A 24,788-nucleotide genomic window follows, 5' to 3' on the forward strand; every position below is an offset into this window, starting at 1 on the left:
TGGAATGTAGGAGGAAACAGAGTACCCGGAGAAAAGCCATGCTTGCACGGGGAGAACATGCAGATGTCTGTACTTTGAACTTTTGAAAGGAAACGATACTGGTTTGTTTGGTTGTTTGGTTGGTTGGTTGGTTGGTTGTTTGTTTGTTTGTTTGTTTGTTTGTTTGTTTGCAAATACAAACCTTCAAATTGGGGCTTGCAAATGTATTTATTCATCTATTCAGAGGACAAGTATGTAGTCGTACGCTCCACAAATCGCTCCACTATCTGAATAGTGGTAAGGATTTTTTTTTCTCCATCCTATCTCTACAAAGTCTGACCGTACCCACTGGGGTGATCAGCTTTGAGTAAATTTCAGATGCACTCTCGTCAGGCAATGCTAAGCTGGGATTTGTTTGTTGTTTAGAAGTGAAGGCTCAACTCAGATTGATTGCTCCACAGAATGGGGCAGGCTGCAAGCATGTCTCACTGGAAAGAAAAGAATATTACTGAGCTCTACGAATGGTCCAGGTAATGTCTATTTCATTTGTGCTTTTGAATGTATATATCATGATTAGGAATTTAAGAGTGCAAGAAAGTGTGTTACCACCAGCTTGCCTTTTTTTCGCTTAACAAAATGCAGCACTTCCCTGATGACTAAAATCTTTTGTAACATTTAGGGTTGATTTAATTATTTAAGAGGAAATCAAACCAGGTAAGACGCATAGCCGTCCAAAGTCATCTCGGTCTACTGGCCCTCGCACTTTGGTCATAGGTGACTCCATTACCCGAAATATTACGCTTACAAATCCAGCCACGGTAATGTGTATTCCTGGGGGCAGAGCACCCGACATAGAAGCTAATCTTAGGGAGCTGACTCGCAATAGGTCTAGTCAACAGCGTAGTTCCATCAACACTAGCTACTCGGACATAGTGATACACGTCGGCTCCAATGATGTTAGGATGAGGCAGTCGGAGATCACAAAGAGAAACATAGCGAGGACTTGTGATCTCGCTAGAAAGATGAGTCGGCATCGAGTATTTGTCTCTGGCCCCCTGCCTGGGAGAGGCACTGATGAGAGGCTTAGTAGATTAGTCTCCCTTAATCGATGGATGGCTGGGTTCTGTAAGAAGCAGGGACTGTATTTCATAGATAACTGGCCTTCCTTCTGGGGCCGCCCCGACCTGCTGAGGAAGGACGGCCTTCACCCTAACCGTGAAGGCGCCTTCACTCTTTCTAGGAATATAGATTACTGTTTGAGCCACACATGACAGGTCACTTTAGAGCAGGCCGGGTCACAGGTGATTAGACCACCTGTCAGGATGGGTTTGGAGTCTGTTAAGATAAAGTTAACTAGCGCTAGGCTAGACTCCCAGCATGCACATAGCTCCTTGTGTAGACTAGAGCGTGATAGTTTGAATAGTGCGACAGTACACATAAACGCACTTTCTACTGGGGTAGTAGACAAATCCAATCATTCCACCCCGACCGGTTTTGCTGAGGAAACGGTGCCGGTTTCAGATAATTCTACACGTGTAACAAATATTTACTATCAGATTCCCACGGTCGTATCAGCCCACCGCGCTAACAAACATTTGAGAGGTGATGTCAGGCTTAGAGAACACAATCTTACTCGCATTTCGTATAAATATCCTTCGATAAATACGCACCCGGATCGACCAATTACACTTAAACTTGGTTTTATGAATATTAGATCGCTTCATACGAAAGCCATTCTCGTTAATGATCTCATCACAGAACATAATCTAAACGCTTTTGGTCTCTGCGAGACCTGGTTAAAACCTAATGAACTGATGCCGCTTAATGAGGCCTCGCCTCCAAATTTTGTGAGCTCGCATGTGGCGCGTCCTCGAAAAAAGGGTGGGGGTGTCGCCCTCATCTCGAATTCCGAGCTTAGTTTTAGGCCTCGTTCGATCAACGTATTTAAAACATTTGAGGTTCTCATTGTCCGATCCACCGCTTTACCGTCATTTTATCTTGTTGTTATTTACCGTCCACCCGGGGCTTACTCTGGCTTCCTGGATGAATTTTCAGAATTTGTGGCTGATCTCGTAACCAATGCGGATAATATAATTATCATGGGCGATTTCAACATCCACATGAATTTACCGTCAGAGCCACTTACTTCGGCGTTTCAGACTTTAACTGATACCTTTGGTTTTACGCAAGCTGTACAGGCAGCAACGCATAAGAATGGAAATACCATAGATCTGGTATTATCCCGAGGACTTGCAACCTCAAATATAGCAGTACTGCCATACACTACTGTTTTGTCTGATCATTACTTAATAAAGTTTGAAATTATAGTTCCTTGTCAAAGACAAGAGAGCAATCAGCATTATAGGAGCCGTCATTTCAACTCTATGACTGCAACTGCGCTATCTGAAATACTGTCGCCGGCAACCACTAATTTTCTCACATACGCCGACTCTATTGATAATCTTACGAATGAATTCAATGCGACATTGTTAAATGCCATTGACTCTGTGGCGCCGTTACGTCTGAAAACTCGCCGTAGAGTGCCTACTCCATGGTTCACAGATGAAACGCGTACGCTTAAGCAATTATGTAGAAAGCATGAGCGCAGATGGCGTCTAACCAAACTTGAGGTTTTCCATCAGGCATGGCAGGATAGCCTCCTGAAATATAAAGATGCGCTTATCTTAGCAAAAACTCGATATTTTTCGCAAGTTATTAATCTCAATAAAAACAATCCGAAACACCTATTTGATACAGTGGCAAAGCTGACTCTGCGCCAGCCGACCTCCGATAGTTCCTTCCACTCAGCTGACGAGTTCATGAAATTTTTTGCTCAAAAGATTGAATCCATTAGGGATGAGATCAAGAATAGCATTCCAATCGCTCGGTCGAGCACGCCGTTTACCAACGCTGATGATCATGCAACAACCCTCTCAACTTTTAAAAGCGTGTCTCTTGAAAGGCTTACACAAATTGTTAGTGCGGCTAAACAAACAACATGTTTACTCGACCCTCTTCCAGCCAAACTACTTAAAGAATTATTTCAAATTTTAGGACCGTCCGTCTTAAATATAATCAATCTGTCTGTCTCCTCTGGGATAGTGCCAACAGCCTTTAAAACCGCTATCATTAAACCGTTACTTAAGCGACCAAATCTTGACCCGGACTGTCTCAGTAATTATAGGCCAGTTTCAAACCTCCCATTCATAGCAAAACTTCTTGAAAAAGTAGTAGCGCAGCAGCTTATTGATTACATGGTCGCCAATAATCGATACGACACTTTTCAGTCTGGTTTTAGAGCTAATCATTCCACTGAGACAGCACTTGCGAAAGTGACTAATGATCTCCTCGTAGCTATGGATTCAAACATTTCGTCTGTACTGTTACTACTCGATCTTAGTGCTGCCTTCGACACTGTAGACTTCGATATTTTATTAGGGCGTCTTAAAAGTTGTGTTGGTATTTCAGGGTCAGCACTAGGCTGGTTCCATTCCTATCTATCAAACAGGACGCACCGAGTGGTCCATGGCAATGCGTCCTCGGAGCTCTATAATGTTACATGTGGTGTCCCACAGGGATCGGTTCTCGGACCAATTCTTTTTAATATTTATATGATTCCGCTTGGGGACATAATACGTAAATATAATATTAGTTTTCAATGCTATGCGGATGACACCCAATTATATATGCCGTTATCGATGACAGATCCGCGGGATTGTTGTAATCTTGAGAAGTGCCTTGCGGAGATCAAGCAATGGATGTCTCTCAACTTCCTTCGTCTTAACCCAGATAAAACTGAGATGTTGATAATTGGTCCAGCTCGTTATCAACACTTATTCAAGGAAACCGCTATAACTATAGATAACCGTACTATCACTCAAAGCGATACTGTAACTAATCTCGGGGTAATATTTGACCAAACTCTCTCCTTTCAAAAGCACATTAAGAATATAACCAGAATTGCGTTTTTTCACCTTCGTAATATTGCAAAGATTCGTCCGATCCTTTCGACCGGTGATGCGGAAACTATTATACATGCGTTCGTCACGTCGCGCCTGGACTACTGTAATGTACTATTTTCGGGTCTTCCTAAGTCCCGCATCAAAAGTCTACAGTTAGTACAAAATGCCGCTGCAAGGCTGCTCTCTCGGACAAGAAAATTTGATCACATTACCCCAATACTAGCCAACTTACATTGGCTTCCGGTCCATTTAAGATGTGACTTCAAGGTTCTTCTATTAACCTATAAATCGCTGCATGGCTTAGCGCCTTCATATCTCGTCGACCTAGTTGTTCCTTATGTTCCGTCTCGTAACCTTCGTTCGCAAAACGCTACCCTTTTAGCGACACCGAGGGCTAAGAAAATGTCTGCAGGCTCTAGAGCATTTTCTATTCGGGCTCCAGAGCTTTGGAATGCCCTACCAATGGATATTAGGACTGCTACCTCAGTAGAAACATTTAAGACACGTTTAAAGACACATTTCTATGACATGGCCTTTAACTAACCTGTAGTGGCCGATTCGGCTGGAGTTTGTTTTCTCTCCCTCTCCACCCCCTCCCTCCCCCCTCCCCGGCCGGGGAGGTGGTTAGGTGGTACCCATGCTGACAGCGGCTATCTGGATTCTCGTGGCCAATTCAGGATAGGGGAACTGCAGCTCAACCTCCTCGAAGAGCACTGCCAGGACAATTGAGGGCTCCTTTCGGCAGCCCTCTGCTGTGACATGGACATCCACTTTTTATTTAATTGATTTTCATGTTGTATCATTTGTGCCCTCTCTGCATCCATTTCAACCTGGTGATCCTGAAAGGGGGATCCTTCCATCTGTGGTCCCTTCTCAAGGTTTCTCATTTTCCCCCTGCTAGGGGTTTTTAAGTTTTTCCTTGCCCTTTTGGGAGCTTAAGATCAGGGGATGCTTTGAGAATAATTGTCAATTTCTGTCTATGTGAAGCCCTTTGAGACTGCTTGTGATTTAGGGCTATACAAATAAACTTGACTTGACTTGACTTGACAAACTATCTGAAGACATGAATGTGAGTCATTTTAGGGAAAAAGTGGTTCAAAATCATTTGACTTATATCTGAGCACTCATCTGCAGGATTTAGTCAAGATTTCCAGCACACGTACTCTGCCTGCATTAATCTCGGACGTGTTTCCCCTCATTAATTTGACATCCAATTTATTGTATAGAATTTCCTTGCTTCATGCCAAACAATTCCAAAGTTAAACTTATTCAGACTCTGGCCAGATTTTTATGTAATCGATTTTAATCCTGCAAATCAATACATATCTCTTAGCTGAAAAAATTACAGTGGTTCTAAAACCTAAACACATATTTTATTACATCATTTCTTAGATTGGGATGTTATTTTTTTAAAACGTCAACATCACATGACAAATAATGAAAACGTATCTTCCTTGTGTTGCGGCAGAATGTTTATTCATGAATGCCCAAGTGGACTCATTACTCTCCACGAGTTTCAAAGGCATTTCTGTAATGTAACAGTGGGCATGCAGTCAGCTGAGTATGCAGAAGAGATATTCCGCACACTGGACAAAAATGAGGTAAGAAATGTACACTGAATACAATCGTGAGCACAAAGCTGTCATAAAAAAAGAGCACCGATTGTTCCAGGATGGGTTAGTAGATTTCAGGGAGTACGTCATGGCCATCAGTATGCTCGTTGAAGGCTCGGCAGTGGAGAGGCTGCGTTGGTCCTTCAAGCTATTTGACAAAGATGGAGATGGTGCCATCAAAAGGGAGGAGATGCTGGGCATTATGCAGGTGTGTCTGTACGAGTTTTTTCTGTTTGTGTTTGACGCGTCATTCCTGACATCACCTAGTTTGTGTTCTCCATATGTTCCCAGGCTGTTTATAAAATGAATGAAGCAGTGGATTTAAATGAACCGAACTCCCTAACAGCTGAAGAATGCACTGACCAGCTATTTTTGAGATTAGACAAAGACAAAAATGGTGAGAACATTTATTTTCCAATCTTTTTACTGTTCCTAGAGTGGATATACTGAAAAGTCTACAAACCCCTTCTCGTTGAAATGCCACGTAAATTCTTTCAAAACGTTTCGCACCATTTTATAACCTGCGCAACTCAAATGAAATAAGTTGGGTGGCCAGATAGGCATGTTGAAAAATATCCAATTCTGACTTTTCATCAGCTGGAACTAAGAGGGCCTCCACACTTTCACACTCTCTTGTTGTTACGTCTGCAAGAAAACATTTGCAAACATTGGTATATCCTGTTATCTGCTTGTTTTGGTGTCATCTTTGCCCGTCCTTGTTTTGCCTGTAGCCGTCATCAGCGTGGAGGAGTTCATAGAGGGAGCGTTGGATGATGACTGGATCAGAAAGATGCTGGAATGTGATCCCTGCACCGTGAGGGTAGAGAGGGCCCCGAAGAGGGACTTGGCAATGGGAGTCTAGGATTGATTGAAACTTCTTGTGTCAATTCTTGATTCAAACTTCTTGATCGAAATCTCTAGAAAAAAGTTTCTTTCACATTATTAAGCTTAGTATAAAGCTATAAATGAGACAGCTGAGGCAGTGATGCCTGCGTACATTTCTGTGTTGATGGTGGTTTGCATATGTGTTAAGATTTTAGATAATGTATATTTATAATATTTATTATTTGTTTGCTTGTTTGAAGAGATGATCCAACAATAATAATATAGTAGCTAATCTTATGCATTCTAGCATTGTGTGCAGATAATGTTTTGTAAAAATGGGATGCAACGTGGGCGGCACGGTTTGCATGTTGCCTTTGCATGTTCTCCCACGTGCCTACATATTGCCCATAGGTCTGAGCGTGTCTGTGGATGGTCTGTCTATGTGTGCCCTGCAATTGGCTAGCAACCAGTTCAGGGTGTCCCCCACCTACTACCAGAAGTCAGCTAACATAGACTTCAGCACACCCGCAACATTGTGAGGAGAAGTGATTCAGAAAATGGATGGACGGATGGATGGATGGATGGATGGATGGATGGATGGATGGATGGATGGATGGATGGATGGATGGATGGTTGGATGGATGGACGGACGGACGGACGGACGGACGGATGATGGATGGACGGATGGATGGATGGATGGATGGATGGATGGATGGATGGATGGATGGATGGATGGATGGATGGATGGATGGATGGATGGATGGATGGATGGATGGATGGATGGATGGATGGATGGATGGATGGATGGATGGATGGGATGCACCGTCCAAACATGAATTTGTTTTTGCACCAAATATACAAGCGCAGAGTGGGAGCTATGGGGTACAGCTGTAATCAAAGTCAGACAGTGAGCATAGAAGCCTACACAGATAGAAGAATGTCCTCAAGCAAAAACTCTAACGCAACCTTATTCAGGTTTCATTCTGCAATATTTTTGTTTAAATGTGTATTTCAGGTACCTGACTAGAGTTGCACCAAACTAAATATACAAGTAAATACTATATGCTCTGAAAAGTACAACAGCACATAAAAAATACCGTTGATGGCTGAGCTGTACGAATCAAATTGTATGATAGTTTATTTTTTGTTTTTGTTGAAAAAAATAAACGTTATCAAACAAATGATCATCTCAGATTACGAGTTTCTTATTTCCCTATCCAGTATTTCCTCCTTTTGGGACTGTACGTGAATGTTTCAGGAATTCAGACGGCCACGCCCCCACGTTAAACCACTCCTCAATCTGCGCTCAGGACTCCGGCTGTGACGTCACCGCTTTTCCAGCAGTCTTGTGACGGGACCGTCATGGCGTAGCGATGTGGACCCACGGCTGCACTGGTGGACACGGAGAAGTTTACGAACAAGCCATCCGACACTTTAAGGTTTTAGTAAAGCTTTTAGACCAGCGTCAACGGTGAAATATTTCGCCCTGTGTCTTGGTGAGTGACTTTGCCCCCTTGGCGATGATTTCAGGTACCCACTAAACTTTTGTGTTAAAAAAGAGAGAAAGAAATCTGCGCTTTAGTTGGAATAATTCGCTGTCGTGGCTCGCACTGCGTGGCTTCTCGTCCACGTTTCCACATAGTTGCACCACTAGAATTCCTATTTTTCCACAACTATCCACAAAGCCGAGATTGTAACGGTGCCATCGCTGTAACCCAAAAGAAAGAGTTCATTGAATGCAATTTACATTTCATACATTTCTTTTTTTTGGTCACAATTTTCCATGAACTCCCCGTGTATTCCATAACCTAACATTTTAAATTGAAAGCAATTTCACATGTAGTATAGATCACGAACGACGTCTGTTAGTATGTATTTCTTTGTAGTGTGGGTTTTAAATGCTGCCACCCCTGTCTTGGTAATGACTACCTCTGTCTTTAGCACATATCAGGTCATCTGTTTGAGAAAGAAGAGAGGCAGTCTGGAGAGATTTCCTTGAGTGTTTACCTATTCCACAAGCAAAGAGTTGGCGCTTTTGTAAAACAGTGACATTTGATCATCGGCTCATCCCTACGATAACAATCGGTATTGCCCTGGACAATATCAATCGTCTGAAAATGAGCTGCTCCAATGACAATGTCAACAAACCACTGTGATTCTAAATCTAGCTCCTTTAGATCGACAGCACATCGTGTGTGGAGGTCATGACCATGGGGAAACATTTGTTCAGGATTTTTCTCGAATAAGTTATTTATTTTTCAGATTTGTGAGGAAATGTGTCATAATTTCCGAGGTTGGGCGTAGCTGTCTATCCATTTTCTATGCCGCTTATCCTCACTACTCCCGTACAGGTTGGAGATATTTGGCTTTAGGGTGAAATTTCAGGATTAACCTGTAACACATTGTGTCCTTTACATGTGAACTGAATTTGACCTCAACTATCAAATGCACATGTGCAACCTATTCTGTTTCTGTATTTTTTACTCAAGTTGTTTTTGCCAAGGAGCTTGTCACCAAAAGATGACTTGGTTCAATTCCAATTGGTTTTCAAACAGTCCTCTTGATCATATAGTTTATATTTTGACACCTAATCATCATTTCACTATTGTGAGGCTTGTCGGGAGGTTCTCCGAATGAAGGAGAGACTGAGCTCAAGAGTGTCCCCAATGTAATCAACAGGTTAAAACAGATACAGAGAGGCTTGAAGAGCCACACAAAGGCGCAGAAGTGGACTTAAGTGAAAATATATTGGTCAGTTCATGGCTCAAAAACCTCTTGAGAATTTTGCGGTCCAATTCCTTGTTAAAGAACTAGTGCACAATGTACCGAAACACTGAACAAATTGGACGCGTGCGTCAAAAGTTTAGAAAAGGTCAAGCGTTTTATGTTCATCATGAAATTGCAACCAAAGCACAATATCCTTAACTTGTTTCTGAGTAGTGTGTATTCATTGCATACACAGGATAACGTGTTTTCTGTGCAGTTTCAATTCCTACACAACGATGGTGTGAATGTGAGCATAGTTGTCCGTCTTGCTATGTGCACTGTGAAAGAGTGGCTACTTTTGCTTGAAGTTAATCGGGGTAGATTTAAACACAAAGTCAAATAAATACCGAAATAAGTCAAGAGGAGTACAGTTAGTTCAAATGTAAGGAATGCGGCCCACTCTCCAAAGTAAACACCCGGTTGCTAAGATGTTTGGCAAACGTACAGACGGGAGACATTTTTAATCACATGGTATTCCGAATCACACCATGATCCATTTCCTTTTTGCCGGTAGACTTGCAGAAGATGGCTGCCTTATTCTGTTCTTTCTTTCTGTTTTTATATATAATTCATCGCTACATCCATCTCTCACTCACACGTCATTTGTTGATTTGCTGTGTAAAATGAGTGATGATGCAATCTGCTTGCTTAAGTTGTAAATAGCTGCAGGTTATTCCTAGAGCAGGCGACTGCTGTTTAGCGGCTGCCGCAAGTAGACTGCAACTACACAGTTTGCATCTCGCTTCTTGTCTGCAAGACAGCATTGTTGTCTGATGAAGGGATGGAATAAAATCATACAATGTACTTTTTACGAACACTACGTTGATGCGTTCAGAATCCCCGTTATGCACGAAGTTAACCTTTCACTTCACATTGTATAGTGTCCATCAAAAGTAAATAAGGGCACTGCTATATCTTGCTCGAAGTCAAGGTGGTGGGGATCAAACTAACAGCTTAGAGATTATTGGACAACTGCACCTACTGAACGGGTCACTTAAAAATAGCCTAGCCTGTCCTTTAAGTATGTCACAAGTTCAATCATCTGAGTTCTTATTGGTGCACTTTTTCCAACCTCAAGTGGATTTAGCTCTTTGACCACAAAAGTGTGAAAGTGAGTTGAATGGCTTCTTTTAGACTAGACGCCCTAAAATCATCGTTTCTCCTTAATACAGAGGCAGTGCAGACAAGGTCAGTCAGGGGCTGAGGAATAGAAGATTGTTGTCCTTTGGATTGCTGGAATACTTGCGCTGTCTTGAGTGTGTCTCTTCTCACCGCCTGGAGGGATTTGGGCTGATGGATTGAAACAGTCATTGTTGTGGTCTACTCTCTCACCAGTTTTTTTATTCTCTGCTTGTCTTCCTTAATTGCATGGATTTTTTCACCTTAGGGCAAGACTCGGGGTTTGGAAGCGCTCTGGTTCAGTGTTTGGGGGCAGGTGTTTTTTTCTCCGCATATCTTGTGTAATGTACCGCTGCATTTTTCCCCCCTCTTTCTTTTCTTTAGTCAAAACACCCTGCTAGCCCAGCAGCAACAATGGCTATCTTTGTGCCTGCCCTGGGTGCTACTCTGAGAGGGTCAGACAGTAAGACTTTGTTTTGGGGACTGACGCTTTGAGAGATGTCCCTTTTGATGGATGTGTTGCACAGATGGGATATTTACATATAGACAGAGTTACACAACATATCCTCCTCAAGGCTACTTGGTTAAAAAAAGAATATATACAAATATTTCAAATAATAATAAAGTATGAATCCATGTACAGGAAAGGATTTCATTTGACCTTACTCGAGATTGGCACTCACTACATTGTGTTAAGGCTTCAGATTGTATTTTCTCAAGACACACTGACAATTTGGCAAATTAGTTGTGTTCCAGCTTTTTTCGAGGATGAAACTGTTCCGAGATCTAAAGACATATTGGGCTTCCCTGTAATCAAGCTTTCTTTGAGCCTAGGTCCCTGCACAGCTCAGGATGACTACATGCACGGTCTTAACACTAATTTAGTGGTGACACACGCATGGATCACACGTATCTGAGCAGCGTGTCCGGTCTTGTATTGGAAGAATTTTTGCTAGAAGGCAGATGTAAATATGCTTTTTCTTGCCTTGTTATGTTTTCGTGATGCTTAAAACATATCACATTTACACCTATGGTGTGTTCATAAATTGTTCTCTTCTTGTTTTAATAAATGCTTAATCTTTGGATTATTTTGTGGATTAAACCATAAATTTGTTTTTGTTTTTAAACAAGTTTAATTTCCATCCTTTTGTGGAAAAACAGGACATCATTCCAAGTTTCCAGGGCATAAAATGCACAAATATAAATTCATTCTGATTCAGTCCAGATTCAAAAAGTCTAATTGGGAACCGACTGGTTCTGAGAAAGCACTCTGGGAAAACTGAGAAATGACTCCGTTACTGGTGCTTCTGAAGTCGCGCACAGTGGTGCCATATATTACCTTCTACGTCTTGCAAGAGAGGCTTAACATTTATATGTACCTTGTATCGCCACTTTCAATCAACCGAAAGTGACATCACAGTCCCTAAAGGCTCAGATTGCAACTGTCACTTGACCAAACCTAGAAAACAAATGAGCCAAGTCGGGTTGTCATCTCTTGCTGACATCAGCAGGCTGACGTGTCATTGAGGCAGGTTTTTAACCTGAATGTGAGCAGACCGAAAATACAAATGACTACTTTAGTCTATTTTGAAGTGACTTTTTTCACATTTTGTGGTCTCACATGAACTTTTAGATACTTTTTCCTTTCATAAATAAAAAAGCAGAATAAAACGGATGTGTTCTGTGTAAAGTTAAATGTCGTGTAGATAAAACAAGACTCCCTAGATACTGAAAATCCCAATGACTTAAGCATAGTAGTGACTTTGCGGGCTTGTCTGTTCTCTCAACGCTCATATTTTGTATGTTTCAGTGGCTGCTTAGTTTACACGAAGTGGAAAATTTGCCCACAGGAATGCTCAAATAACAGTGCTGTGGGTGGTTTGCATCAAGTTTAAAAATGTGTCCAATGTTGGCCACTCCCAGGATGTGAGGCAGCCGTTTAAAAAAAGAGAGTTTGTATGTGTCAAAGGCATTTTGAGGATTAAATGACTGCAACTTTTCCTTTAAGGTTAGAAATACGTATTACTAGTACTTCTCCTTGCATGATCATAATACCTTTTGATTAACCAGGAGAAAAGAATCCACATGGAGCCTATTTTCCAATACTGGGATCCCGAAATGCATCTTGACTTCACTCGCAAACAAATTTAAGCGGAAAGTCATTGAGCCAAAATTCTTGGCAAATTGTCTCACTGATATTCACAAGGGCTTCATTGACCAGTTAATTTGAAGTTAATTTTATGCCCAAGCATTTTATCTTGTTACAATCAATATTGAATCCTTTTGGCATAGTCAAAGTTTATTCAGGACTCAAGTTTTCTGAACTTGTATTTTGTCTTCATTTGGTAGTGCTGTCATATTTAAGTCCAGGGAACTTGAACCTCTTCCTGTTGTATTTTCTCCTACCTAGCAAAAGAGTCAATTCACTTAATAGTTCAAATTTCAAACATCCATAAACACATTCCTTCTAGGTTTTCCATTCACAATTGTTATTGTCTCTTTCCAGTTTTTCTGTAGCGTCTGAAGATGATGGCGGATGCCAGCGACATGTTGGCAGCTGCTCTTGAGCAGATGGATGGCATTATAGCAGGTTTGTGTCTGTCCATAATCAGAAGGCCTTTATTACTATTCTATTTATTATTATCACTCCCATATTCTGTTATTTCTTTTTTTTGCTCTAGGGTCCAAGGCTCTTGACTACTCCAACGGGTTGTATGACTGTCAGTCACCCAGCTCACCTTTCATTGGCAATTTACGAGCTCTTCACCTTTTGGAAGACCTCCGAGGCATTCTGGAGTTGCTGGATAATGATGGACGGACCAGTCTTCGCTGCCAGATCCCCGACTCCACAGCTGAAAGTCTTGTCGAGTGGCTCCAAGGTCGTATGGTGAGTGCCTCCAATTCAAGCATAAGATGTTCGTCAGAGTATCTTATTCTTCGCCACATAAAATAATTATTTCATGTCAAATGGCTTATGTACTGCATGATGCCATACATTCATTTTAGAGGCATTTTAATGATGTGTTATTGCTAAAGACAAACAGGGAACATATGGTATTGTGTTGGAATTTGACGGCAATATGGATGCTTGTTTAGGTTTCTTTATTTGCTTTCTCTAGCTTAATTCTGCAGGTTTGCATTTTATTGCTGCTAACGTTGCTTAATCCAGAAAAGCAGGCATCAATTGGTAGAGGCGACAACAAAATTGTTTGCTAAGTGGAAACATGACTGCCTTGTTTGCGGATTTCCTTTGGAATGCGTGAACTGTTGTCTTTTGTCAGAAGAAAAAATGCTGATCCTGTGGGACCAAAATTGGGTTTGGGAAATGGATGGCCCACTGCCAGCTAGACGCCACAGATTTTGTGTCATGATGTAATTCACCCTGTGTTGGCAGTCTAACCATGAGCCTTCCCTTCTGCCATGGAGGAACAAAACATTTCATATTGTTAGAACATTCCCAATTAATATCCCTCTACAGTGAACTTATCCATGCTGTGTCCTGTCATCGTAGTCCAACGGGCACCTCTCTGTGGGAGCGGGGGACCACTATCAGGAAAGGCTTACTCGAATCGAGAGTGATAAGGAGTCCCTGGTGCTTCAGGTAAGGCCAGGGGGCACAGACACACAAAATGATTTTCGAAGGAGACTGACGTCGTCTTGCACACAGGTCAGCGTGCTAACGGACCAGGTGGACGCTCAGGGAGAAAAGATTCGGGACCTCGACTTGTGCTTGGATGAACACCGAGAGAAGCTCAACGCCACTGAGGAAATGCTACAACAGGTCAGTCAGCTTTAGACAGTCAAAAGTATTGATCGTGGTTGTTTTCCGCTACCCTTGTCATCTGCCATTTTTGCCAATACTGACATTTTTTCATGACAGGAACTTATGTGCCGAACAGCGCTTGAGACCCAAAAGCTGGAGCTGGTAACTGAATTGTCCAATCTAAAGTTGAAACTGAATTCCATACAGAAAGACAGACTGGACTTTGATGAACGATTTCGGGACAGTGAGGTATGCAGGCAAATGTGCCACAGTCTTTGCGTCACGTATTTTCCTAGTCACTCTTTTTTACATTACATTATTTGCATTTTTTACACTGCAATTTGAGCTTGTTGGAGCTTAATGCCATTTGCTCTGGGAAATGATCATCCAGCTGAAAAATGTGTGTCTGCATTTCTGTCTCTGATTAACATAGCTATTCGCAGTCCTTGAAAGAATCACTTTATTGAAGTTTTCTCTTTCAGGATTTAATTCTGGAGATGAACGAACTGCGGTACAGGTTGACGGAAATGGAGAGCGAAAAGCAGCAGTACGAAAAGAAACTGAAAACAACAAAGGTGAGCTGTTCTATTGAAACTCACATCGTTTTTAAAAATTCTCTGTAGTCAATGTCCAGTAAAACCTCGTCAAAGGCAAACTGTAATCCATCACTTCAAATGATGAGATTAAACAACAGTTTTTTCTTTTGTGTTCCAGAAAGAAGTATACAAATAATCTTGCACTACCTAGATCACTGAGCAATGTGCACAACTGTTACAAATCGTAACACCACCTAAATGCTTTAAATTTTATTTATTTTATATGTTCTGAACTGGAACACAGCATAAGGCTTTAACAAGTAACTTCTATGTTTCTATATGGCTAGAATTGGGGTGTACCCAATACAACTAAATCATGCCTTTCTATACTACGTGCTTTTGTGGTTAACACAATTCCCAAATTCCGTACCCCAAAGTCCGTGTAAAATCGTGATTTAGGTGTAGAAACAATTGCTTGTGTAAAGATAGTTGATGTTTAGACCATCACACATCATTGGGGGTTTTTTTGTGCACTTTATGCAATTACTAATTCAAGTATAGTACAACAATACAGTGTATTGTTTAGGCATTTAAACATATTTCCTCATATTAATTCAGATGGCAAATCATTATTCCAGCAAATGTTTGTTTAATGCAATTAAAACCAAACCAATAAACACAGATGCTCAAAATTTGCTTTGTCACCCATTTGGCCAAAATATGCCTCCATATTTATACGAGCTACAGCAATACTTTGACAAAACCAAGTTGAGTTGGTGTATCAATGAAATTCTAACAATATTTAATAATCCAAAATCAATGTATTGCTTTGGAATGCCCATCCCTGATATGGACAAAGGTACTGGGACTGAAAGCTGCTAAACTTGTGGAGTTACTATGGGCTCAGAAGTTCTTCAGACGTGATTTACTCTGTATGCCAAGTCATGCTAGGTTTTCCCCGTATTATTCTTACAAAGTCAGAAGAAGAAATAATTTTCAGGGGTTTAGCTTAAACACCTGATCGTCTGCTACACCTCAAGGTGTGTGTCCCAATACCACTGTCTGGAAAGTGTGTCACTTTTACTTTAACATTCTTGCACATTTTCTCTCATTGTGTCGGTTCTTCCTCCCTACTGCTAGTCTTTAATGGCCAAGCTTTCTAGCCAGAAAATCAAAATGGGCCAGATGCAGTATGAGAAACAGAGGAAGGAGCACAAACTGCAGGCTCTGAAGGTCGGCCTTTTACAAGATCACTGTTGTCTGCTGTATGATTATTGGTTTGGCCTCTCCCTTCCTTCAGCTCCACCTCTTGTTTTATTTTTAAAGGATGCCAAAGAGATTCAGTTGCCTTGCATACGTTTTTTAAGCTTTGTTTTAACCAAAAAGTACCATTAGAAATGAAGACTACAGACACCAATTAAAGAAAGCTAAACCCTCCCTCGCATTCATTTTTTTTTACATGCTTGCTTCCTACTCCTAATATTTGTTTATAATGTGTGCTGTATTTTTATCCTCTTTTAGCTGACTCCACTCAGTGCTTACTGCTCCCACCCCACACACATTACTTCCAGAGCAGGGGTGTCTCTCTTTTTCTTACTTGCAAGCTTCTCTGAAGTCCTAAGGTCATCCTCCCACCCAGACAATCAATCAAGGAGTTGAGGAAATCCTCCCAGAAGGGAGAAATGTGATAACTTATGAGATGTCTTGCCTTGGTGGAACCTCCTTGATCCTCGATGCACATTTAAAGAGGAAGTCAGCCATAAATTTTCTTTACAGTAATAGGTAATATGTGCCCCCACTCGTCTAAACACGACGTTCTGAAAACTATTACATTTGTGGAATAAGACTTAAGCAACAAATTTCGCCCATTTTTATCCAGCTCAGCGGGTGGCCATTTTGCCACTTCCTGTCGACTAGAAATTATATCACAGTTGCCCTGTCTCAAGTCACAACCGATTAAGACTCAGCTTCAGAAAACTGGCGAGCTGTGATTGGATGTGACCTGAGTACTGGCAACTGTGATGTCATTTTCAGTTGACAGCGGGTGGCAAAATGGCCGCCCCCTGAGATGATTAAAAAAAAAAAAAAAACTGGTGGATTTTGCACATTTATTTTCATATTCCAAAAAAAACCATGAACCCGAACACTATTTTGACTAGTTTGGCTGCTCAGAACATAATATTACAAGGAAATTTGTCGGGGTTGATTCCTTCTTTAAATACTTGAGAGTCCCAATAATATGTTGGAATAAAAACATCTAGCGGAACGTGGCCAAAGCATCAAGGAGGAAAGAGGTTTGCAAATAAGATTGATGAGAGACACACACCCTAGGTGTGGTCTGCTTGCCCGTTGGCCACCTGAGCATCTGTGAATCTTTTTGTGTTGTGCTTTGGTGTGAGGTTAGGCAGGGTGTCTTTGAGAAGGATATGTCATCACATGTCTCCTGCGTTTGACAGGAGGAGCTTGTCATGCTGAGAAGGCAGTTGGAGGGCAAAGACGGAGAGAAGGGCAAACTACCGGATGAGGTGGGCTTCAAAGCCTTGGCCTCACACAGTGCAGATCCTGCAGAGAGAGGTGGGACACATGATTTCGTCTGAATGTGAGCACGCATGGCGTTAACTTACGTCAGGTCATTGAATCGCCGAGGCAATGGGGTCCCTCTTTGATAGAAGTCACGACTGACTGCAGATTGTGTTTTGTTTTCCCCATGTTGTTCCTTTTTATTCTCTCATCCAGATGAAACTCTTAGAAAGAGGCTGAAAGAGAAACGTAAGAGGGTTTATGCTTCTGTTCATTATTGCACCCATCTCAACTCCTGTTTGCATGAACGAGCATGAGCCATGTGAACTCTGCTTGTCCATTACTGTGTTTGCCCATCAGAGCGCTAATAGGTGCCCTGAGAACATGGCAAACGCCCACAAACTATGTTGTTTCTAAGGATTTAAACCGAAGCAAACCAACATTATCCACTGTTTTTAACATTTAAGCTGCAGAAGCAACAAGGCCGGTTTGCTTTGTGCTTTTGACCAGAATGAGGAATGAAATGTGTTTGTAACCTTTCAGGCTGTTCACTCATCCCTCTGCCTCAACCCCAGTAACCCTGACACCCCCCCCTTCCACTCCTCTGGAACTCCTGTAAACATTTCTTGCTCACACCAGTGACCAATGTGCGGCCCGCTAACCACCGTTGCTGTCGTGCCCAGCGGTGTGCGACGTTGTTTGAACGTGTCCATATTTGTTCCTTTTCTTCACTGATCTTTCATGTGTTCATTCAACACTGTAACTCGTCTGCCACTGACGCTCGCCCATTTAATCGCATGCAGAAAACAATCATTGGAATTCATCTGCTGATCGACATTTGTTATTTTAGTCACTTGAGCATAATAACTTAATATTTTCCAATAGAATACAGATTTGAAGGTCCTTCCAAAAATATTCAAAGTATTATTAGTCATATTTAAAAGTATTTCCTGAGTTGATCAACATTGGTTTTAATTTCTTTTAATCACTTGAGCATAATATTTTCCAATAGAATACAGATTTGAATGTACTTCCAAAAATATTGCATTTACAGAGTTGTGCAAACAGGTTCAAAATATTTGAGTGGAATTCAAGCAGATAATTTACAGTTTAGGTCGATAAGTTGCATTAATGTTTGAATAAAATCGCAATTTAATAATTTTAGTTTTTTCAAAATGTCAATTTTTTATGAGTGAGTGATATTAAATCCTGACGAAAAATGAAGGCAGTTTCTTCTTCTTCCAATGTATAGTAATGCTTGTCACCTGACAAAAGCACATAAAATTCGCTCAGAACTCCCATAAGTTAGAATTAATTAAAGAGGAAAATCTACCCTTCATCTGTAAAGAGGACTGCAGCTACAGTTCCTTTTCTCCATAACCCAGGTAAGATCCTTGCGATGCCATCGTGTTGCTTGCGCAAATTCCCCTTCCCCTCAACTTTCCACAGAGCCCAGTATTCTGGAAACAGCCAGCCCTCTCAGCAATGACCTCCTGATGTGTGTACACAAATAACCCCCCCAAAAAATGTTTTTTTTTTGGTAGATTTGTGGTTGTATAATTGCAAACTCTGTGTTATTTCTGCTTGCCCAGCTAACTTTCACACATCTAATAACTCTTGTTACTCACTAGACTTCGAAGTCCAGCGAATGAAGAAAGCAGTTGAATCGTTGATGGAAGCCAATGAACAGAAGGTACAGTCGCCAGCCATCGCTTTCATTCGCCTTCCGAGAATATACGCCGAGGTTTGGCCCAGTTGAACCAAGACTCGTGTTTGCAGGACCTTAAGATTGAGGAACTAAAGCAGTCCTTGCAGAGGTACAAGAAAGTTCAAGACATGGTGATGTCAGTGCAAGGAAAAAAAGGTTGGATAAGTCTTTTAATTGATTACTTCTAATAATGTCTGCAAAATACTGACAGTGCTTTATATTGATTATTGTCTTATGTTTGGAGACAATAGTGTGTGATGGGGGTTATTGTTAGCAATTATTGCGTCATCTCATTTGGTCTTCTCGTCGTATTTGTTTTCATTGATTTACAGAGAATCCTAATGGGAACGTGAACGTGGTGTCTCACGCTGATGCTTCATGCTTGTCGTCCAGCCATTTGTCTGGAGACACAAACCAGCTTACAGATGGTGATGAGCAAAAGAACGCAGATGAGGTTTGCCAGCACCATGTGACCAATTTAAAACACTGTCACACACACGCACATCGCACCTTCAGCTGACATGTTGACATCCAATTAACTGAATCATTTCTTATGTCAGTTCTCTGCGTGTACTTAATGCGGGAAGAGTCCTTGAAAGGACGTTGGTCTAACCAGTGTATACTACTTTGGGTTCTGTGTGTGTCTTGTGTTTATCTTGTCTTCATCTTCTGTGCAGCTGGAGATCCTCAATGGACTGTGTGAAGATGGTTCACCCTCATCCAGCACTTCCGATCCTGAGCAAGCCACAGAGTCTGCAGCTACAGATGTAGATAGGTAGATCCTTTGAAAAATATCATCCCCGCAAAAAAAGATATTTCTTGTATAGGCTTTGAGTTATGCCGGCAACCAAGAGGGATTTTTCTACATTTCATTTTCCCCATGCGCATTTTCCGTGCGTCTCTCGACACCCAAATTTGCAGACAAACTCGCAAAGCTCAACTCAAACCCTGCAATTCTGATCTCAACATTACAGCAGCCAAGATACAAGTCAGCCTGTCAGCCATCAACATGTTGAAAGAAGCAAAAATGAGAAGGTAAGATTGACTTTGCTGAAAAGAATAATTGGTCGACGGTTCTTTGTTTACTATCCCGACCAACTACATTGTGACATTCCAAATAATGTGCGTTCCCATCCAGAACACACGCGAAGACATTCAAACGGGTGAGAAGCCATCACCGAGTTCTACCGCAGCCTCGCTCATCACCACGGAGGACGACAGCTTCGGGTCCAAAAAGGCCCGCTCGTCTTTTGGGAAGGGCTTCTTCAAGTTGCGTGGCGGCAAGAAGACCGGAGTCTCCCAGAATCTTGGTACGCGCTAAGGGGACTGAAAATGTAGTTTTCTCTTCCGCCATGGAGCTTTTTTAGAACACAGACACACCCATGGGATAAACCGCACAAGGCCATCATTTGCTGCAAACTGTGGTTCTCATTTGATTATGCAAGTCTGCTTGTGTGGTGTCGCGTGACCTTTGTATGTGAATTCCTATTTAGGAGTTAATCCCTCTTCAATCTTTTGGGTTTTCAATCATGAATTTTGTCTGTTTTGTTTTTTCTTTCTGTTGGGCACCTGTGATGTTTTGTGTGTGTATGTGACACATGAAGATCGCAACCGCAGTGCAAGCGCGCCTATGCTAGGTACAGTATAGCCCAGCGGTCATTACAGGAAGGACTGAAGAAACGACTTTTGTTGTTGTATAACGCCGCCTTTTCTCAACTCATCGCTCGGCTCACGTTTTAGCAGCTGCAGTGTCCTAACGGCAAAACTCTCGTCATTAGTCACACTTTGGCTGTCTGAGACATAACAGTGGGGTTGTGTATGCTGATATGCCTGCATGCATTTCTTTTCTTTCGCTCCACAGCCACCCCCAAACACAAACGTTTATCCAACCGAAAGGATCTACGCATCCGAACGAACCTGCCACGTTTCTCCATTTGCAACCAAACCTCTTAGCTCTGCTTCATTTAGTGGAAGAAGAAAAAAAAAAGAGCATGAATTGTTTTTTGTTGTTGTTGAATGTTTTAGTCTGCATGCACCATTCCGCATGGAAACAGTTCTGCTTTTGAACGCCACGTCTCCATAGGAGTCGTCACCTGTCCGTCCGGCTGCTTTCTGGCTCCGCAAAGACGCGCAATGGGATTCTCATCATGCCAGTAATGTTTTGTGTCCATTTTGTCTGCACAGCTGACACTGAACACCAAGGCACCGATCACCTAGATTTGGCTGGAATGCCGCAGAGGTCGCCTAACAGTGACAGCACTCACACGCTCTCCACCTCACCAGAGGGAAAGAAGAAGTCTAAAGGAATTAAGAAGCTATTTGGCAGGTGAGTGGATTGTTATTATTATGACACGACGTTGAACTTTAAATGCTGTCATGTTCAAGATTCAGACTGGCTTATATTCAAAAGGCATATCAACTCTTATTTTAAGGCTTAAGAGAAGCCAGTCCACAACGTTCACCCTGGATGACAACCCGCCAGTTGGAGATTTTAAGAGGGGGGGAGTCCGAGCCACAGCTGGACCCAGACTGGGTTGGTCTCGTGATTTCCAGCGAGTCAACAAGTAAGCGTTTGATTCGTAATCACGTTCGCAATCGAGCTTTCTTATTTTGAAGCCTCTTGACATAATACATGTTGTTGCCTTATTCAGTTTGATTCTAACAAGCTGCTTTGGGACTTTCTTAGTGATGTGGACGCTCCCTTCGCACGCTGGTCCAAGGACCAAGTGTGTGAGTGGCTGCAAGAGCAAGGTCTTGGTCTTTACGTGAACATGGCACGTGTGTGGGTCTCTTCTGGACAGACGTTACTTCATGCGTCCCAACACGACCTGGAAAGGGTAAGAGAGAGAGAAATTAGAACAGAGGTTGCCTTTCAACCTATTAAAAGTCACAACAAATGGTTAATACATGTCGAATCACTTTTGCCACGCCAGGAGCTGGGCATCAAACACCCGCTACACCGGAAGAAGCTGCAGCTGGCTCTGCAGGCTTTGGGCTCGGAGGAAGAGGACAACAAGGGAAAGCTGGACTACAACTGGGTGACCAGTAAGTCGCAGCTGTTCTCTGGGCTACGCTTGGAAAATCCCAATTTCACTGATTGGTTCTGCTCATCTCCTCAGGGTGGCTGGATGACATTGGGCTGCCACAGTATAAGACCCAGTTTGATGAGGGACGAGTAGATGGCCGCATGTTGCACTACATGACTGTGGTGAGTGGTTTTGATAGTGGGCACCTGCAAAAAAAATGCTACTCAAGTTCTTTTTGCTCACTTGTTTTTTTAAATGGTATTTTGAGAATCATTTCTTGTTGTTAATCATTAGTGTGTTTTTCCTTCAGGATGACCTGCTTTCTATGAAAGTGGGAAGCGTCCTGCACCACCTCAGTATCAAAAGAGCCATCCAAGTACTGCGACTCAACAACTATGAGCCCAACTGCTTGCGCCGCAGACCGTCTGATGAGGTGCCTGCCCAGTCGACGCGACTGCTGCTTCACGTTCACTCTTCAACATTTTCATTCGGATTTCTTCCTTGGGTCGGCAGAACAATATTTCCCCAGCGGAGATTTCCCAGTGGACTAACCACAGGGTCATGGAGTGGCTGCGCTCCGCCGATCTGGCCGAATACGCTCCCAACCTGAGAGGCAGCGGCGTGCACGGAGGCTTGATGGTGAGTCGCTGTGCTGAATTGATTTCGTGTGCACGCATCACTTGAATTGGAGAGCCTTTGTTTTTCTCAAAGGTGCTGGAGCCAAGGTTTAACGTGGAGACCATGGCGCTGCTGTTGAACATCCCCCCTAACAAGACGCTGCTGCGTCGCCACTTGGCTACACATTTCAACCTGCTCGTTGGTTCAGAGGCTCAGCAGCTCAAGCAGGAGTGTCTGGAAAACCCGGATTACACTCTGCTGACTGCCACCACCAAGGTCAAGGTAACATCACTTCTATAGTAAGCATTTTTTCTGATGGTTATTTTCTTCATTGGTTGGTAACTGGTGCTTCTTGAGGCTTGTTATGTGCTCGTTGGGCAAATCTGTGTTTAATGGTCACTTGTGAAGACAAACATGGTTAATGGTGACACCATTAGTGGGCTGGGCCTCCTTCACCGGGGACTTAAAGTTGAGTTGTAACTGTCTGATATAATGAGGAACAAAATGGAACACAGTCTTGTTTAAAATGAGCAACTTTTTTCAAATCATGTTTAGGCATTCGATCTTGCCCTGTTAGCGAGGATTTGCGAACACCCTGAATGTTTTTTTTCTTCTTCAGGGTTCGTTTAAGGTTGCAAACGGTCGCAAAGACCTTCGCTGACGGTATTAATAGTCGACAACCGTTTTTCTTGTCGCAAAAGAATTTTGAACAAGAAAAGGCAGAAGACAAGAAAAACGGTTTGAAAACTTTTGTAACTTTTTATGAACCCAGGCAAAACGCCAATATTCAAGGAATTGACAATAAAGCTGACTCTGACTCTGACTCTGACGTGTTCAAACACTTGTGACTCAGGGAGATTAGCCCTTTAAGGGCTTTTACCACACTTTGTGAACCTGTGGTAACTTTGTCGTTGGCACATCTACATCAGTGCCAGATTAGGAATGTAATCACTGAGGAATTAACAATCTCGGTTAGTTTGTCAAAGTCCGTGAAGGACGCCGTTATAACTGTCCCCCGTTTTAATGACCACACCAGCCGAAGAAGCTGTCGTTTGGGAACTTCGGCAGTCTGAGGAAGAAAAGGCAGGAGGAAAACGAGGAGTACGTGTGTCCCATGGACGTGGAGATGCCGAAGGGTCGAAGCTTCCAAAAAGGCTTTGAGCTCCAGATCTATGAGGACGACCTCGATCGACTGGACCATGTGAGTTTGGACCACTTCTATCTTTCAAACAAACCTGTTCAGTTACTACATGTTTATGTGACACTTGTGCTCTCCGTAAAACAGATGGACGACTCAGAGGGAACTGTCAGACAAATTGGCGCTTTCTCAGAGGGAATCCAGAACCTAACGGTACAAACGCTCAAGAATGTTGACAGTGGACTCGGATCAGATTCCGAATTGATATGATCTTCTCCATTTGCAGAGCATGTTGAAAGAAGACGAGTTCTTCAAGGAGATGTCCAACTCCCCAAACCACAGCGTGACGGATGACGACTCCACTGCATGAGATTGACGGCACCATGTGACCTGGTCTTGATGTGAATGAAAAAAACAACAGAGAATTTCCACCCGCATGCTCTCTTAGCTCAGCAGTTTTTTGTTAGTGCTCCATTCACTGATGAGCCATATCCTTCTTCATCAAGCTCATGTTAGTCATTTCGTTGTGTCTCCTTTACTGCCAAAAGAAGGGGGAGGACATTGAGGACAACGCCACTGCCTGCCAGCTGGTTTCTGGAAATATTTTCTACTAAGTTATGTGCTGGCATGTTTATGGGGGGTTGTTTATCAAACTCAAAGTTGAGAAGAGATTATGCCATTTTAAGATTGCATTTCTTTTAAATGACCTACTTAGTGTTGAGTGGGTGACAACCCAACGTTATTGACAAGGGGAGATAAAGTTATATTTCTAAATGACAGCTGCTATCTTTTCTACAAAAAAAGTACCTTTCTAGTTAAAAGTAAGTTGTCGTATATTTTATATTACACTGAACATTTCAACAATAGTATACTGCATGCATTTGCATCAATACATGGCTAACACATTACTATTAATAATTGTTACATTTCTTTTTTTTTTTTTCCCTCCACCACTTTTGTTCTTACTTCCATTGTTGGCTAATCGAAATTGTTTCATTACCTTTTCTGCTTAAAGTAGCTGTCATATTCAGTAGTAGCCATATAATGCATCCACTGACCTGACATGAATATGAATAACTTCATGCTATTTTTAATTCAAAGATCAATAAAGTAATTTAAATCACAGTGGTTTGTGCCTCTGTGGGGTTTGAGATTTCTTTTTTTGTTTCGACGTATTGAAGTGTTTGTCCTCCGGGTTGTGGGTGAACTGTCGGT

At 42.2% G+C, this 24,788-nt stretch overlaps 2 protein-coding genes across 8 annotated transcripts; both read left to right on the forward strand.

Moving 5' to 3' along the window:
• Window positions 1–441: 441 nt before the first annotated feature.
• On the forward strand, window positions 442–6,561 carry si:ch211-245j22.3 (uncharacterized protein LOC563798 homolog). The gene is made up of 5 exons (XM_061282078.1): window positions 442–509; window positions 5,410–5,542; window positions 5,613–5,762; window positions 5,846–5,951; window positions 6,286–6,561. Exons 1-5 carry the CDS (start codon window positions 442–444, stop codon window positions 6,414–6,416), a joined length of 588 nt encoding a protein of 195 aa, XP_061138062.1. The 3' UTR covers window positions 6,417–6,561.
• Window positions 6,562–7,698: 1,137 nt separating this feature from the next.
• ppfibp1b (PPFIA binding protein 1b) lies at window positions 7,699–24,698 on the forward strand. 7 transcript variants are annotated; one of them, XM_061283274.1, is made up of 28 exons: window positions 7,699–7,909; window positions 12,771–12,854; window positions 12,946–13,151; window positions 13,776–13,865; window positions 13,932–14,045; window positions 14,145–14,276; window positions 14,510–14,602; window positions 15,704–15,796; window positions 17,020–17,137; window positions 17,300–17,332; window positions 18,715–18,776; window positions 18,863–18,947; window positions 19,124–19,245; window positions 19,469–19,566; window positions 19,766–19,826; window positions 19,930–20,101; window positions 20,396–20,428; window positions 20,976–21,117; window positions 21,224–21,355; window positions 21,478–21,628; window positions 21,725–21,836; window positions 21,911–21,999; window positions 22,128–22,250; window positions 22,331–22,456; window positions 22,529–22,717; window positions 23,472–23,636; window positions 23,721–23,786; window positions 23,860–24,698. In XM_061283274.1, exons 2-28 carry the CDS (start codon window positions 12,791–12,793, stop codon window positions 23,941–23,943), a joined length of 2,955 nt encoding a protein of 984 aa, XP_061139258.1. In that variant the 5' UTR covers window positions 7,699–7,909; window positions 12,771–12,790; the 3' UTR covers window positions 23,944–24,698. The 7 variants fall into 7 exon arrangements, with proteins under 7 accessions (XP_061139258.1, XP_061139257.1, XP_061139259.1 ...); XM_061283273.1 differs by having other exon boundaries at window positions 7,700–7,875; XM_061283275.1 differs by lacking the exon at window positions 20,396–20,428 and having other exon boundaries at window positions 7,700–7,875.
• The last annotated feature ends 90 nt before the right edge of the window (window positions 24,699–24,788 follow it).

This window comes from Syngnathus typhle, linkage group LG7 (assembly GCF_033458585.1).
Source record: "Syngnathus typhle isolate RoL2023-S1 ecotype Sweden linkage group LG7, RoL_Styp_1.0, whole genome shotgun sequence".
Classification (NCBI taxonomy): Eukaryota; Metazoa; Chordata; class Actinopteri; order Syngnathiformes; family Syngnathidae; genus Syngnathus; species Syngnathus typhle.

Excerpts from the sequence above, each read along its gene's own strand:
- ppfibp1b (XM_061283274.1), top strand. The coding sequence starts at position 12,791 with ATGATGGCGGATGCCAGCGACATGTTGGCAGCTGCTCTTGAGCAGATG. Across the intron at positions 21,629-21,724 it reads CCCAACACGACCTGGAAAGG|GAGCTGGGCATCAAACACCC; the intron begins GTAAGAGAGAGA and ends TTGCCACGCCAG. Across the intron at positions 23,637-23,720 it reads ACCTCGATCGACTGGACCAT|ATGGACGACTCAGAGGGAAC; the intron begins GTGAGTTTGGAC and ends TCCGTAAAACAG.
- si:ch211-245j22.3 (XM_061282078.1), top strand. The coding sequence starts at position 442 with ATGGGGCAGGCTGCAAGCATGTCTCACTGGAAAGAAAAGAATATTACT. Across the intron at positions 510-5,409 it reads GAGCTCTACGAATGGTCCAG|AATGTTTATTCATGAATGCC; the intron begins GTAATGTCTATT and ends GTGTTGCGGCAG. Across the intron at positions 5,543-5,612 it reads GCACACTGGACAAAAATGAG|GATGGGTTAGTAGATTTCAG; the intron begins GTAAGAAATGTA and ends CGATTGTTCCAG.